Source organism: Malurus melanocephalus, unplaced genomic scaffold, assembly GCF_030028575.1.
Source record: "Malurus melanocephalus ecotype Western Australia unplaced genomic scaffold, MMel_1.1 scaffold_428, whole genome shotgun sequence".
In the NCBI taxonomy this organism is placed as follows: domain Eukaryota; kingdom Metazoa; phylum Chordata; class Aves; order Passeriformes; family Maluridae; genus Malurus; species Malurus melanocephalus.
Window position 1 is genome coordinate 474,587 of NW_026623660.1, and position 15,531 is coordinate 490,117.

The 15,531-nt window shown below is 38.2% G+C and overlaps 1 protein-coding gene across 4 annotated transcripts in view; it reads right to left on the reverse strand.

The window, feature by feature from the left end:
- Positions 1–15,531, reverse strand: part of OSBPL2 (oxysterol binding protein like 2) — a 33,852-nt gene that overhangs the window by 9,022 nt on the left and 9,299 nt on the right. Inside the window, exons 3-9 of one of the 4 annotated variants that reach the window (XM_057379956.1) lie at positions 12,511–12,675; positions 6,084–6,231; positions 5,769–5,844; positions 4,436–4,570; positions 3,721–3,818; positions 2,889–3,071; positions 229–336 (exon numbers count right to left, since the gene is read on the reverse strand). In XM_057379956.1, coding sequence (XP_057235939.1) covers positions 229–336; positions 2,889–3,071; positions 3,721–3,818; positions 4,436–4,570; positions 5,769–5,844; positions 6,084–6,231; positions 12,511–12,547 — 785 coding nt within the window. In that variant the 5' untranslated portion in view covers positions 12,548–12,675. Of the gene's footprint in view, positions 1–228; positions 337–2,888; positions 3,072–3,720; positions 3,819–4,435; positions 4,571–5,768; positions 5,845–6,083; positions 6,232–9,364; positions 9,439–12,510; positions 12,680–15,531 lie in introns of those variants that run through there. The other 3 variants (XM_057379955.1, XM_057379957.1, XM_057379958.1) reach the window with 3 other exon arrangements.

Here is a 15,531-nt window from a genome sequence, read left to right on the forward strand (position 1 = left end):
CTAAYTAATATTATTACACATTAATACTATTATAAACCCAGGCCTAGGGACAGTTTGCATTTGTCAGGAGAAGACAAAAAAACAACCCCACAGAAAGACAAAAAAACTCCACAAGACTCTGGAGCTACAAAACAAAGCTTCCTGAGTGTCCAACAAAAATCAAAATCTATTCTSTAACACAATGACCACAACAATCCCCACAGCCCCTGGGTTCATGATCAGCATTACCTGTGATTTACAATTTCTACCACTCCGTACTGTTCTAACCACAGTTTACCAATAATTACATTATGTACACAACAGGTTGGATTTGTCCATGTGTAAGCTTCATTGTGCCTGTCAAGGAAATAAGAGAAAGAAATCATTTTCTTGAGCTTGAGATGGAATGCAAGCCTGTTTTCAATTCTGCTCATGGCAGGGCAAAATATTTAGCACTCCACTGAACAGCCAGCACTTARCTTCAAAACAGAAGAGAAACAGACTTTTCTCTACAAGCCAACAATGTGTTGTATCCAAACATTAGTGCAAGTTAATAAAGTGATATTGCCCTTATTTTTCTCCCTTCTCAAATAAGTATTACAGTTGCTGTGGTTTGGATTATAAATTTCAGCACAACATAAAGAGCAGTCCAGGAATGCATCTTTTTCATCTGCACTTTTTAAGTTGCAAGTGATAAAACACAGCATTTGCAGGAGAACCAGACTAGAAAACTAATGCCTAAGTGTCTTCTATTCAATTGCTGCAGCAGCAATCAATTGCATAAGTGGTTTCCACAAACATGTCACAAATTTCCTCATCAGTATTTGAGGCCTGTTCCGGTGCCACTRAAGGTAATTTTGGGCTGTGAGTGGTTTTTGCTTTGTTTTAGTTGGTTGATTAACACCAGTGGAACACAACAGCACTATTTCAAGCTCCACAAACATGACATTTAAAAATCCAGTTTGCTGTTTAATTCCATCCTCTCCCCAAAGATTTACTGAGAAGAAGAAAAAGTCCTAGAAGTGATTTTCCACTTGGTTTAATTTCTGGACTATTGTCTTGTGAAAAACTTTAAAGGTGAGTTAACAGATTCTAAATCCTTAAAAAACATTACTCTATAWATGATCAAAAAGTTAAACAAAAGGATTCCTATTGTCTCTAGCACAGTCAAAGCCTCATTCTCACTCACCTTTCCATGCTGATAAAAGAAATACTTGAAGTCACCTGGTTGGCAATTTACTCATTTTAGGAAAGTTTTTAAACTCTATTTTAACACAATACAGAAAAAGCAGTGTCCTCCGTAACAAATGCCTTGTACTCCTATTTCCAGTGAATATGGAGAGAACACTCCTATTTAATGTTTTTAACCCATCTRTCATTCTCCAGTAGAGAGAAATAACAGATCATTGAAGTCTCACTATTTTCCCCAGCTCCCTTTCTTCAAGCACTCTTTGGAACAATGACTACTTTTCAGAACAATGACTACTCTTCAAGTGGGGGAAAAATAATAACAGAATCCCTCAAATTCATCCCACCAGTCTTGAAACACAGTTTTATTCCTGAACTATTTTGACACCAAAAACTTCACCACATAAACCAAAACACAACCCAAGGCACTCATGGCCAGTGCTGATGAATTGAAGCACTTTTTGTGCTGGAGAAGCRAGGGAAAAGTGTTTTCTTATGCTTTGAGAAATAGTCATGGTTAACATAAAGGCACACTTTTTAACATTGACTCACAGCTTTGCTTCCCAAACAGCTCCTTGTTCACTCAGGCCTTGAGCAGTTCTCAGACTCCTCAAAGCAGCAGAATGATCTGAATCACAGCACTGAGAGGCTCACAATTTGATTTCAACTTCTGCTGCTAACTTGAAGCAATTATTTAAAATAAATGCTTTAATTGTTTATATTCCAGTTTAAATATCAGCCTTGATTAGGCTCGGCAGGAATTTTAATAGTGTTCTAAATAAAGGCTCTCAAGGAACAAACATTATTTYGGTAACAGCTGCATTCTGCACTAACATTCACAGTTCATTCTATATTCAGAAGCAATTTCCTTTATTTCCATCACCATTTATCTCCAAGACCAGTTCATACTTTTATAAACTTTGGAAGATTAGATGCCAGCAGCTTGAAAATTAAACTACTTCCAAAAGAAAGCACAGGAAAAGTCAATGCTTGCTGTGGCAGGCAAGTTGGGTTTTCGTTGAAACCAAATGTCTAGAAATTTCTTAAGACAAATTTTCAAAACCACCTCAGAGTTAAGCCTCAGAAAGGTTTTTATTAAAGCACCACTTTGCAGAACACTTGATTTGCATCTGTTCCTGTGCATCCTCATTTCCCACTTGGGAAAGCTCCAGAGAGTCTTTGTGCCACCAGGGCACAAAACAACTCATGGGATGTCAGGTAATTTATGAGAGACAAGCCTGGCAGCAATCTGGAAAGGCATTCTTGATTTAAGTAGGAAGCTGATCCTTCTCTGGAAGTGTTAAGGCAATCCTGGCAAGTTTCTCCTGTTTGCTCCCACACAGAATACTGTGAGATGCAGCTCTTTCCACACAAACCACCWAAACCAACAGCAATATTGAAAAYKGAGATGAGCTTGAACAGCYCAGTAATTGAATTTTATCTCTATATTTAAATTTTGCATGCCTTCACAGCACTAGCTTTCAGTAGCATTCAATTTGTAAGAAATGCTAATTTTCATGGTGAAAAAAATGGGTCAAATTGCTACAGCTATGGAAGCATGACAACTTAAAAAAAAACCCTCTGAAATTAAGCAGTGAAATTAACTTGTAAATAAATTCTTAYAACCTCTTCAGCAATGGGCTTTTAGGTAATCACCTCTGAAAAGCCAACAGGRTGATTATCACCAATAAGGAAAAAAATTATTTACTTGTCATACTCACTTCAGAAGCTCCAAAGTAATTGTTCCCCGAGGCTCTGCTTCTATACTCTTTCCCCAGAATTTTAGTTTGGGATAGATTGATCCATGAAACACGAAGTCCTTATTGAGGCCTTCAGAATAAAATGCACTAATAGGTGGATGGTGGCTGACTTGTTCAGATATAAACCTAAATCCTAAATCCTCCCTGGCAACAAAAAAAAAAAAAGAGCATTAAACAGTAAGTATATTTTTAATATTGCAAGAGAAAAGARTTGATACTTAAAAAAATGTGAAGTATTTTTAGATTAAACTGAAGGTGCGACTTTTCTAGTTCCATGACACATTTACAATAAAAGAAATGAAAGGATTTCTGCACTTTCTTTTTATACCCCAAACCAGGTTTCTACCCAGAAAAGCATTTGAAGAAGTTCACTGAAATAACTAATGAAAATACAAAAACCCTTTGGGCAGCACGAAAAGGTCTCACTGAAAATTCTGTTCTTCACTGCAGACATGTCACCCACTTATGTGAGGAACCTGGGAGTCCTTCAGACTAATTTCTCTATCTGACATAATCAACAGAACAGTATCTAAATTAATTAATAGTGTCTGATCAGGAAATATCCTTAGTGAAATAACATGAACCATTTTTTTCTCTAAATAATTCAAAGAATACTTTCCTAAACTTAAAAAAAAATTATTAACTTTTATAACAACTCAGAAATTCTGCGATAGTTTGAGGAAAAGAATTTTAGCTGTACTCAGGGATATATTTTACTACAACCAAACCAGTGTAGAGTCTGTTAACTCAGTAACACAAAGAGCCCCAGCCCCCAGTTTAAAGAAATTATTACCTGGTTAATTCATAGGTTTCTCCTAACAGTGGGTTAAATGGTTTGCCAGTTCTCTCCCACTGAGAAGCTACAGCAGAAACTGCAAAAGCAGCTACAGCCTGTAAGCAAATTAAGAACACATTGTTATGAGAATAATACATTAAAACTCTTAAGTTTAATACATTTGTTGCACATTACAGTATTACATTATTATTTCAAAAAAGGAATTGCTTTATATTGCWTAAGGCCAAAGCATTTTTAAGCTATGGGATGAATGATATAGAAGTAGAGAAATATAAGCACTTTTCAGAATCTCATTTCCAACAGGCATTATTTTGCATGGTAAGTTCTGGCAGGTTACACTTTGCCCCACCTATTTCCAGGAGATCAGCCTGGTTTTTTATAAACTTTTCCCCCATTTTGACTGCCCTCCACCCTCAGCTCACTGGGAACAGAGCCTTGCTTTCCTAATGCCAGGTAAGAACTATTTCTAGGACAGATGAGATTTCCTGAATCATGCCAGCAGGTACTGAGRAGCTCCTGCAGGCTGGGAAATACAGGTATGGACTACACAAACACAGAATACAAGATAAACACTCCAGTTTCACTTAMATAAATCAGAGCTGAGAGCAACACCAGCCTAACCTGATATGGCACCATATTCACYCCCTTGGTGTGAGACCAGCCAGRGACCATATCCYACTMTGAACTTCCCAGAGGTGGTAGGGGKTCTTACCTGCATTCTTTCCAGGGGATCTGCATGACTACAAGCCCTATTAATGAGGTATATATGTTCCATATATTCTGTTATCCTTTGAAGGAAACTCAAGGGCTCGTTGAAGACAATGGGCATGGTAATCTTGGACAGCTCCTGCATRACCAAAAGGTAGGGACAACACAAAGTTAACAAGTGGCAACAACAAGAATTGTCAAAATAAGTTGTGGGTGAGTTTATTTACAGCATTCTTCAAAAGATGTTTGGCAAGCCTGGGGCAGACCTCCAAATGCTACACCTAAAAGGCGCTGGAAGCACTAAAAACCCTACGTGCAATCTGAAATAACAACTTAAAATATTGATCCAGCTAACCTAATAAATTCACAAAGAATGTTACCTTCTCTGCTCCAGTCTGTGTGAAGCAGAGCAGGTTAAAATTTCCATAGGCAGCAGCAATAATGTGCCAACCAGCTCCCTGCTGATACTGAAGTAATCCTTGAAAACCCTCACATGCTTATTTGCATAAAATCTATGTACTGCAGCAACCACAAATTATTTTTTGAAAGGAACAGTTACATAAAGAGTAGTACTTGAATTGCTCTAACAGATTTTAGTAACTTTATTTAAGCAGCCTGTTATTTGTGTCAGACCCTTTCTGGTTTCACGTGTGGATACAAGACAGACACGAAGTTCACACAGAGATTCCAATTTCCCAGGTCTTTTACTATACCCAAACAAATTTGGCTGTTTAATTACAAAGTTGCACTCATGACTGAGCACTAAATCATTAATGTAAGTGCTTAAAACTTAGCAGAAAGCAGAATGCCACCAGATGAAGTTAATGCAACATTTTCCTCACCTTGGCACAGGCAGTAAGGGAAGAAAAATGTTAACCCTAACTGACTTAAATTGATTTGGTCAGAGCAAAAGATTCTAGTAGATAGGTCACTCATCCCACTAAAAGGAGTTTTGACACTACAGGTGTATCTCTTAGATTACATGAATTAATTAAATAAAGCCCTAAATCACATTTTGCTAAGTAAAGAATAAAAAAGCAGGTAAGAGAGCATTGTATCAATCAACCATATTTGACTATATTTTAATGGCTTCATTCTGGTTCTTTAAAACAGCTTCAGAAATGTCAATCCACATGCTCTAACAGTGAAAGAAGATATGGAAATAGTACTGTTAATAAATAAATGTTGAGATTTAGAGAGCTGCAGTTTAAAACTGTTTCCTACTGAAAAAAAAAGTAAAATGCACCAGGTATAATTGTATCTAAATGTTTAAGCAATAAAATTAACCAGCTGACATTAGGACACCTTACACAGATGCTTGATCCAAGCTAACTTACCAGTCCAATGCATTTTTTTAATATGCTCCACACACTAAAATCACTTCTAGAAAACATTGGGGCAGGTAATGATGTCCTGTAATGGAAAAAAAAAAAGAAACTCTCATTATCAGCCCATTACAAGCCATTTTCTTTTGCAGYTATGGAAGCAACTTATAAAGGAAGCATCACCCCAGACTTGGCACAGGAAGCAGACACATGAAATGACTTTTCAATTCCAGAGAATTATCCTCTTCCATGAGAATAGCAACATTCCAAAAGGTAAGAGCCAGCACATGCTCACCTCTCATCTCCTATGTACCTCTATGTGTTTACCTGTGTCTCTTAATTCCATTTTCTTGTATCTCTGTCTCTCCATTATGCTTTCCAGTCCTCTTGCTTTGGTGTGGATCTAGATCAAGCATTTCTGGAACTTTATGATTTGCTTCTGAAAAGTCTCCTGAAGAATTGTCAGAATCAAAGCCTGTATAAAAACCAAAAGGCAACAGCTTTCTCAGGAACCTTCCCATGCCACAGAGGGCCACTCACATTTTGCAAGTCTCACATCTGAAGTACACTTAGACCAGGTTAGTTTACTTCAAAGACTATCAGAATGAAAACTCTTTATTAAGTGACCTAATTTCCAAGAGTATTATGAGCCAACTATGGCATTAGAATAAAGAATTGCCATTTTTCACACTGCTGAATTTATAACTAATTTGGAATCTTAAAAGCTCTGGAGTAGYTCCTAATCAGATTAGCTTCATTGTCTGTTTTTCAGAGCTGCAGTGTAATTAGAATAATTTGGTTCAGTTATGTAGTTTTCCTCAAAGACCTTAAATAATTTAAASTTACACTGCTAACAGGCAAGGAGAAAAAGAAAAAAAAGCAAAGAGAAAAGAGCCATCTCACAATGCAGGAGGGAGAAAACACCCAGGCAACTGCAACCATAGAAATATAGGATATTGAGCTTCTTTTTGCCACCCATGAGTGCAAATCATGTAACACTTCCCTAATGGTTGCAGCAGGAACCTGGGGACATCAGGATGAAGCATTCCCTGAGCTCTACAAGTGGCCCACAGCATGATCTACAAGAGGTGGCTGCATTTCCTACATCCCAAAATCCATCCACTAGGGACATTTCCTGTGTCCCAAATCCATCCATTTGGTCCAGGGCTACTGAAAACACCACTGTAACCATATCCCAGCTTGCAGAAACATGCTTGGAACAGGTTTAACCCCAAAAATGTTAAACAATAAGGAATCTGTAGAACAAAGTTTATGTATCAAGCAGCCTTAAGTGCAAGTTGGACTGAACCAACAATCCAGTTTAATGATTTAATTTTTTTAGTCACGTAAATTACACACACAATAATATAAATAACGACAATTTTTGCATATGGTTTTGAATAAAAAAAATTTAAAAGCATTTTATGCACCTCTACACACACATTTGGTCACAATCAAGAGCAGGAGGCCTCCCCTCAGTGCTGCTACACAGACTGACTGTAGAAACAAAACCCTTTWAAACCACAACAGCATCACCACAAGGCAACCAAAAATGATCAATTAAAACGATCCTTCACAGCTGCCATGGTATTGCAACAGAGATCATGGCTGATCATTCCGTGTAATAAGGAACATTTTTGTTGAAATTAATTCTAAGATCATTAAGGCCTTTCTGAGTGCAAAAGGTCAATTCTTCCTCAAGAAAGACTTTMGTTTCCAGCTTCCAATCTAAGAATCAGAATCAAAAAGCAAAGTGAAAACTTAGGTATTTGCTGGCATACCATTTTTGCCATGGTTTTAAGGAATACATAACAGTTTTTGCATTTTTTTTCCTTCCAGCTGACACATCCTGAGCAGCCCATTGTCTTGGTGCTGAGTTGCCACCACACTCAGCTATGGCTGATCCCAGAGCCCAGCTGCRGGTACAGAAAGATTCTGAAATATTACAAAGTAATACTTTGTAAACACTTCTAATGTAGTTAAGAAATCATTTGTGACCAAGATTATTTCCATTTCAAACAGACTAAAATGCTTGATCSTCTACCTCTAACTTTTTAAAAAAGCCATACTTCCAACTTTGTGCTGACTCCTCCAATGGCTGCTTTTGCTGTATTAGAGCAATTCATGCCAGGTACACGCCAGAAACAAAAAGCTACACTTTTTYCAGGGAACAAGACCACAACAATAACATCCAGAACTGCACCAGGATGTCCCACTGATATGATCTTACTTGRTAAACAGTCGGTGTAACGGGTGATGTCATGTCTTGCCCTGTCTCCTACGTTCTGATGTCACAAGATTGTAATTAGACCAGCAACAACCACACCCTGGCAGTCTCAGTACTCAACTGGAAAGCATGACAGTCACAAATAGATTCAGGTCATTAAAATGAAGACTACCCTGAAACACTTGTCTAAAAAAAAACTTCAGTCAACTCACAGCAAAATATTTATCATTTTAAAATGGTATTTCTAACCRTATGTTAGCTTTTTTGGAACCTGTTACAATACAATGAGCAAAATAACTTATTAGTTTAAGTATAAAGCTGGGAAAAAAAAAAAGAATCAGCTTTCTGGTACATATGTCCTCACCCAAAAAACTGATCAAGCACACACAATGTAAGGAACAGCATCACTTCAACGAGATAAACACACCTAAGTGTAAAAGTAAAGCTTGACAACAGGAATAGTCCACTGGTTTAGAGAGAAATAGCTAAGAAAAATGTTACTGTAATTTCAATTACAGTAACTGTAATTTCAATCAAACTCTAATTGTATCTGAAACATTGCAAATCCTGCCAAACGGTCATTGTCTTATATCCACATTAGGTTTTCTGTTGCCCATGACTCRGAATTGTTTTGTCCTGTTCCTGTACAGCACAAAAGGAATTTAGATTCGAGTATCTATATTATTTATGGACAACAATATATCATTGGTAAGTAAATGAAAGAGTTAAATAAAATAAAAACAATTCAAATGAGTGTCTTGGAGACAAAACAACAAAAATTAAACCACTGCTCCAGAAAAGGGAGTACATCAGAAGGATAAGTTTGCTTTTAATAGGCTGCACTTCCACCTAATTACTTAAAAAAAACCCAACAAACCAAAACCACTATTGTACACAGCCATTTAATCATAGACTTTMAACTACACTTTCAACCTTAGCATTACATGCTTCTCTACTACAAGCCCATTGAGAAAGTTTCRAAAGATGCTTCTCAGTGAAGTCCTACGATTACAGTTCTATGAAGAACTCTCCAGACACTGTTCTTCCTTACACCTTACAGAAATGACTGGTTCAGGTTTTTYTAAGTTACAAAAAGAGCCTTACACCAGCTGCCAATAAAGCTTTGAGAAGCTAAGTAGGCAATAGTTACTTACGGACAGTTTTCATACTAAAAAGCCACTGGGAGTGAGGATAAAAGTTGAGATTTGAAAGGAGGATAGGGGACCACAGACAGAAATACAATGTCAACAATCAGAACTTCCACTTATGTGTGTTAAGAGTGAAACAAGAGCTTTTAAAAAGTCTTAAATTTTCAAAATAAAATACTTAAGTTGGGTGCCAACATAAATCTATTTCAAGAGCTTAAAGAAAAGTGACTTGCCAGTAACTCTAGTTCTCTTAGCCTTCCTCTTCCACATCCTGCAAATGAAACAAGTCCACTCAGACTGTGCTGCACATCAGCCAAGGCAGCAGTGGCCCTGGTTCTGTGAGTCATGGACAGACACGAGACCTCCCCTTTGGACAGTCAGCAACTGCCCTAAGTACTAATTAAGCCTTGGCAGCCAASACAGAAAGGGAATCAAAATACCTTGGTACTGAGAGCCTTCAGACCTAAAAAAGGCATAGGGAATAGGRATAAACATGCTGGAAGCGTAGACAGCAAGTGAAGCAAGAGGTATTTTTCTTTCTTTGCCAGAAAGAAATTAACCATTCTCCACTTTCCAAAATAAATTTATCATCACAAACTTSGCTGATGGGAGGCAGGTTGGCCTTTCCCAACATCTGCAATACTTAGACAGCCACTGAATCAGTCTGATCGAGACATAATGAGGATGTATCAGCTYGGCAGATACCTCCCTTCCTCCACCCCACGTGAAAGCAACATCATCCTCACAAATACACTCAGCTGGCTGAGCCTTCTGGACACAGAACAGATTTCTATGGAACTGCAGGCTAATATTTAAAAAAAAGCAAAATTAAACTCTCCATGTTCTCAAAAATAAATCACCCTGGTAAACAGCCAGGCATTTTCCTGCTTTGTGGCAACCCTTTCACAAAACACTTTGGTAAACAGATAWCTGACAATATTAATGAAGGATACACCTCTAAAAGAGACACACGGTCTTAAAAAAGTCTGTGGTGAGATTAACACACCCAAGGTGACACAGATCAAAGCTATATGCTCTTTGTCTCACAAAAAAAYTCAAAGAATCTGAAATTCATCAAAGGATTGACCACCTTTTACTTGATCCAATCTCAGAGAAATCTGATACTGGAATTTGAGAAAAAGCAGATTCTTGACAGCTGTGCTGTCTGAAATKAAGTGAGATCACAGGTAACATTCCCAAGGGGAGTACTCATTCATGGGATAAAGCTGTCAAGTGCCAGCAATGCTAATRATCTCTGACTGCAAAGAAATTCCTCCCCATGGAAACTCTCTCGGTCACCAGATCAATTCATCAATACCCCAGACCATGCTGCACCTTCATGAGAGCCATCATCATCCAGTCAGGGACAAACCATCTGCCAGGAGGATGATTCCCAACATCCTGCACACAATTCCATCCCATGAGCACATCTTTTGGATGAGATGGGGACAGTGCCAGAACCAGGAAGTTTCTCAGCCTCACAGTGTTAACAGGAGCCAAGAGTTACTACAGACATCAGCAGCCAGGGCACACAAAAGGSCCATTTACAGTTGTTCTCTGCATCACGTTTCTGTATGACCTGGACAAGACACAGCCACAAAGAACTAGGTCTGATTTCACTAAGTCTGACTTCACTAGGTCTGACTTCACTAGGTCTATGCAAGGAACTCATCAAACTGTCAGCATCTCCTAAAGCACCCAGCTGGAGAAAGGGATTGAGCACCTGTCCTTACAGACAGACACTCCTGAGGGAGAACAAATCTGAAGCAAAGTATTCCAAACTTAGCACTCCTCTTAAACCAAGTACCAGACTCCAGGGAACATATATATATATATATATATCTATCTCAGTACATTCCTCCCTGTGGAAGAATGGGGATGGAACAAGGAGTGCTCACAGAACTGATACACAACACCCCAGTTCTGAGCAATCAGCCATGACTGCAGGTACAACAACATCTCATGCACAGTAGCTCAGTCACCACCACCTGGAGCACTTGCAGGGGGAATCAACCTTCTGATGTAGAGGGGAAAAAAGAAGAGGAAAGAGGACAAAACCAGTGTCTAAATGCACAGAAGTCAAGCACTGTGGGCTGTGCAGCTCTGCAGCAAGGGACAAAGGAATGCATCACATCAAAGCTGTACAACACAGACCTCATGCTYAGAGGCACATTTCTTTTCACACCTTTTCAGTGGGAAAAAGATCTAGCTCATTGATGGSAGCAACCCTGAGCTCTTGGAACTGAAAGATTACTAATGACATACAGGAATAACCCATTGTGGTTTTAAGATTTTAATGGTACAGCAGTTTGATTTCRCAGATGAATTTGAAGTACTAGTCCMCATCACTCCTAACTGGCATGAATGTGAACCAAATTTCCTTCTCTCCTCTGTGACATAGTTGTGACAAGTCCTGTACAGTCTGCTGTCAGTCACACTGYTTCACCCAGCCCCCTCTGTTTACTACTCATATGAATTTCCAACCATCCATGTGTAAGTTTACCTTACTCAATTCTATCTGCCATGCTACTTCCATTCCTTCAAGCTTTCACACTTACCATTATTCCCTTTTTCTCTGTAAAATCTCTTTGTGATTTTACATTAACCACTGTACACTCAATGTTTCTCATTTATTTTCTGCTATAGGATTTCTGAAGCAACATTTCAGTGGAAGACTTAAATTATTTGRTATCTTTGAGAGGATTTCCTTTTTCTTTATTAAAATACTTCAAGCATTTTATTTCACCACTAACACCATCTGAAGCTCTTATAAATAACTATTCATCCTTATTAATTCAAAGCAATGTACTATTTGATACACTGCTCAAGTGTGAAGTGATTCACATTTGCTTTTTTAGAAAAAACAGGATTGCAAAGACTTTTGGCTCCCTATCTTGAAAACAGACTTTTACAGTAATTTGTTTCAACTAGRAACACATTTTCTACTTCAATTCCTTTGGGTAAGTTTTCCATTAAAATAATAAAAAAAAAAGAATAAAATAACAATAAAAACAACCCACAGAAAATATTTCATCTTTCAAAGGGTTTTAAAAGCATCACTTCTCAAGCTGCTATTAAATTGTTTTTCACAGAAAATGAAAGCAAGATCTGGCCACTAAAGGACTGTTATAATAAAGCACTGATGAAATAATAACCACCATTAAGCTTTAACAAGAAAAAAAAAAATACTCATTTCCAAGCCTGAACACAACTTATAGTTTTCCCTTTCTATTTTCCAGAAGGCAGCCCAACAAGTTTTACCAACAGAAGCCTACTTTTGATTTATTATTAACAGATATATATTACCAGCCCCTCACCACACACACAATGCAATTTATTGGGATTTTTTTTCTCCCTTGGCACTGTGCCCATCACTCACCCGTAACGGCATCATAAAACTCTTCTTCACTGTTCATCCTTCAGTGTGAAATCTCTTTGCAGCCAGTGCAGCTCCCTCTAATGCATCGTTGAACTTGATTTAGAAATTAAGTATCTGTGTGCTGTCAGGGTCTTCTTTTGCAAATACCCAGCTGCTTTAGATGATCTACCTGACAAGACATAGAAACAGAATTTGTACACAGGAGAAATGTGAAAACTGCTAACACTCACACTTGACAAATATTAATTTTACTATTTCTTCCCATGGCAAAAGAAGGATTTTTGCATTCATAAGTAAACAGCTTCCTTTGATACCACAGTAATTTTGAAGACAACTACTACCTGCCACAAGAACAGCTAATTTGCTATGCCATGCTTCTCTCTGTATAAATACTTCATATACATTACAGTAAAAAAATCTCATTCACAGCAAGTTACATTTCAGGCAAGTACATCTGCAAGAAGCAGAGAATTGACAGAAGAAAAAGCCAGCTGGCAAACCAAAAGTTCTCTTTAGCAAGAAGAAAAGCCTTACTGCATCCTTAACCAAGAATGCTGGGAACAAGAAAGAACTTTTGTATCTCCAAATCTGACCACTGCATGAAAATGTTGGGCCTGACTGCACATCATGCAAATCAACATGYAGTGACCCTGAGAGAAGTTTTGTCAGGCTACTGCTATGAACTCTTGAAGAGACAACTGGACATTTTTCCCTCTGGGAGGAATGTAAAGAACCAACAAACTTTTCCTCAGCAATCTGCAAATAACTTACAGATTTATGAAGCATTCCAGCTCTACTTTATGGATAGACTAAATTAGATTTTTTCCAGATGGTTGGCAATGGTGTAATGCAAACATTTTCACCTCACCCAATTTTAGCTTAAGGGGAAGAATAAGAAAATTCAGTTTCCACTCTTACAAACGTTCACCAGGTTCCAAAAACGAGACAAGTACAAAACACTAAATGACAGCATGGCAATGCTATCGATACCTCCTCCAAAACAACCTCAATCTGTCAGTCTCAATTTTTTCTGATTGYGAAGATTCCACTGCTTTTGTGACAGTAGTTTCTCCAGAGTAATTATAACTTGCACAATTCCATTCCAATTAAGAGAAACAAAGCCAGAAGCACACTCTGCTCCTAGGAGAAGAGTTTACCATGTTTGAAGCCAACTCCTCCTTCTTCTCTGCAAGAAACCAAACTGTGTTTCAAGTCTTTTTCCCCTCACTGCCCAGAACAAAAGCTATTTGAATGCATACATACAGTTCTTCCAATTGTCCATTCAGAGGGAGGAGCTAAACCAGCCCATTATGGAACTCATCTAAGTTAATGAATTTAGTGTTTGCCTTGAAATGTTTTATGTTTTTCCAGGCCGGATATTTCAGTTTGTCCCTTTTCCCTTAGGAACTTCCCATTTCCTTGCTACTATAGGATTTTATAGCAATCTCTGCAACAGCAATAGCATATTTACAAGTCCTCACCCTCCGAGGATTTTTGAAGATGCAAGACATTTATGGTTTCAATTGTCTGCAAGCAYTGCATCCTCCTAGCAAAACAGCAGCCAATATTTCCAGAAGGAAACAYATATATGTACAAGATACAGCTCTCTCATGATCAGCACTGCAACTACATTATTTTCTCCRTATTTTCTTGCATCTTCCCTTTTCCTGCTTAGTCTTGTATAGAAGGCACTAAAAAATAAAAATTACGACTTACAAAGCTGTCAGATATCATTAAGAGACTCAGAATAAATAAGGTCATGCAGATGCATGCCAGTTTCTCCTCTCCCCTCTCCTGCACAATGATAATTGCATTACAAAAGGCCTTGTGAAGTGGAACCACATCCCAGTGTGCAGTTTCACTGCACAGACAATGAAGCTTTCCTATAAAAACACTCACCAAGCACAAATGGAGAGACCAAATTCAAATACAACTGAAAAGCAGAGTTTTGTTGTGCTCTCCTGACATCCACCTCACACCACACCTGAAGCTCACTGCTATCTGAAAATGGAAGYTCAATTATATGCCTGTAAGTTATATACACTTTCTAACTATTACCTAAAGAACAAAATATTCATTGAAATCACTTTAAATAACAGTCACAAATTGTCCTAAGGTGCTAGGAACRTTTTTAAAAGGATAAAATAATGTATTTTGCTGAGTTACACCAGGAATAACTTCACGCTTATATCACTTTTTACATTCAGTTCTTTTATATACCAGAGATTAACATGAATTTGCATGTAGCTGAACACAGTGATAACAGCATTCAGTTTTCATGAGCCAAAAAGCTGGGATTAAATCCTGCTCACTTACTAAGAGCAACAGCAAAAGTTRCTTGCAACTAAGCTGAAATGTCAGAAGACAAAAACATTCTGGTTGCTTCATATTCAGTATCTGCAATCTGTATTTCYTCGTCCATGTCCCTGATGCTCCCACAAGAATTCACTTGCACACCAGCAAGTGTGGTTAGCAGCTTTTATCAAAATTGAAAGAAAAGGTGCAACACCTGTGTCACACAGACCTTCAGGAGCTCAGGATCAGCTGGAAGATCTTCCATAAAGCATAAACATCCTATCACATTCCCATCTTTCAGTCCTACAGTGTAGAAGAAACACCAAGWCTAYCTGGATATTTTCTTACACACAGGTAATCATAAGGAATGTAACAAACAGGCTCCCATACAGACTTCACCTATTGGGAGAACCATTTCAGCAGTTGAGGTTTGCTGGCTTACAAGCTAAAATTATCTTAGTGGGCTTCACTTTCCAGGCAGGGCCAAGGGGCTCAAGGCACAGACACCCACAAATGTGCTTTTCCTGGGGATCTCTGCCCAGCTGCACTTACCAAACCATCTCTCAAAAACAGGGAAAAGCTGCAAGTATAGAGGCACCTTAAGAGAACTGGAAATTCCTCATTTAATGATGACARCACACCCCTGGCCACAACCAGCACAGATTTTGTGGTTTACAGGATAAGCAACAAAGCTTATCTACTTCCTCATATTTTAAGGCTGCAGAT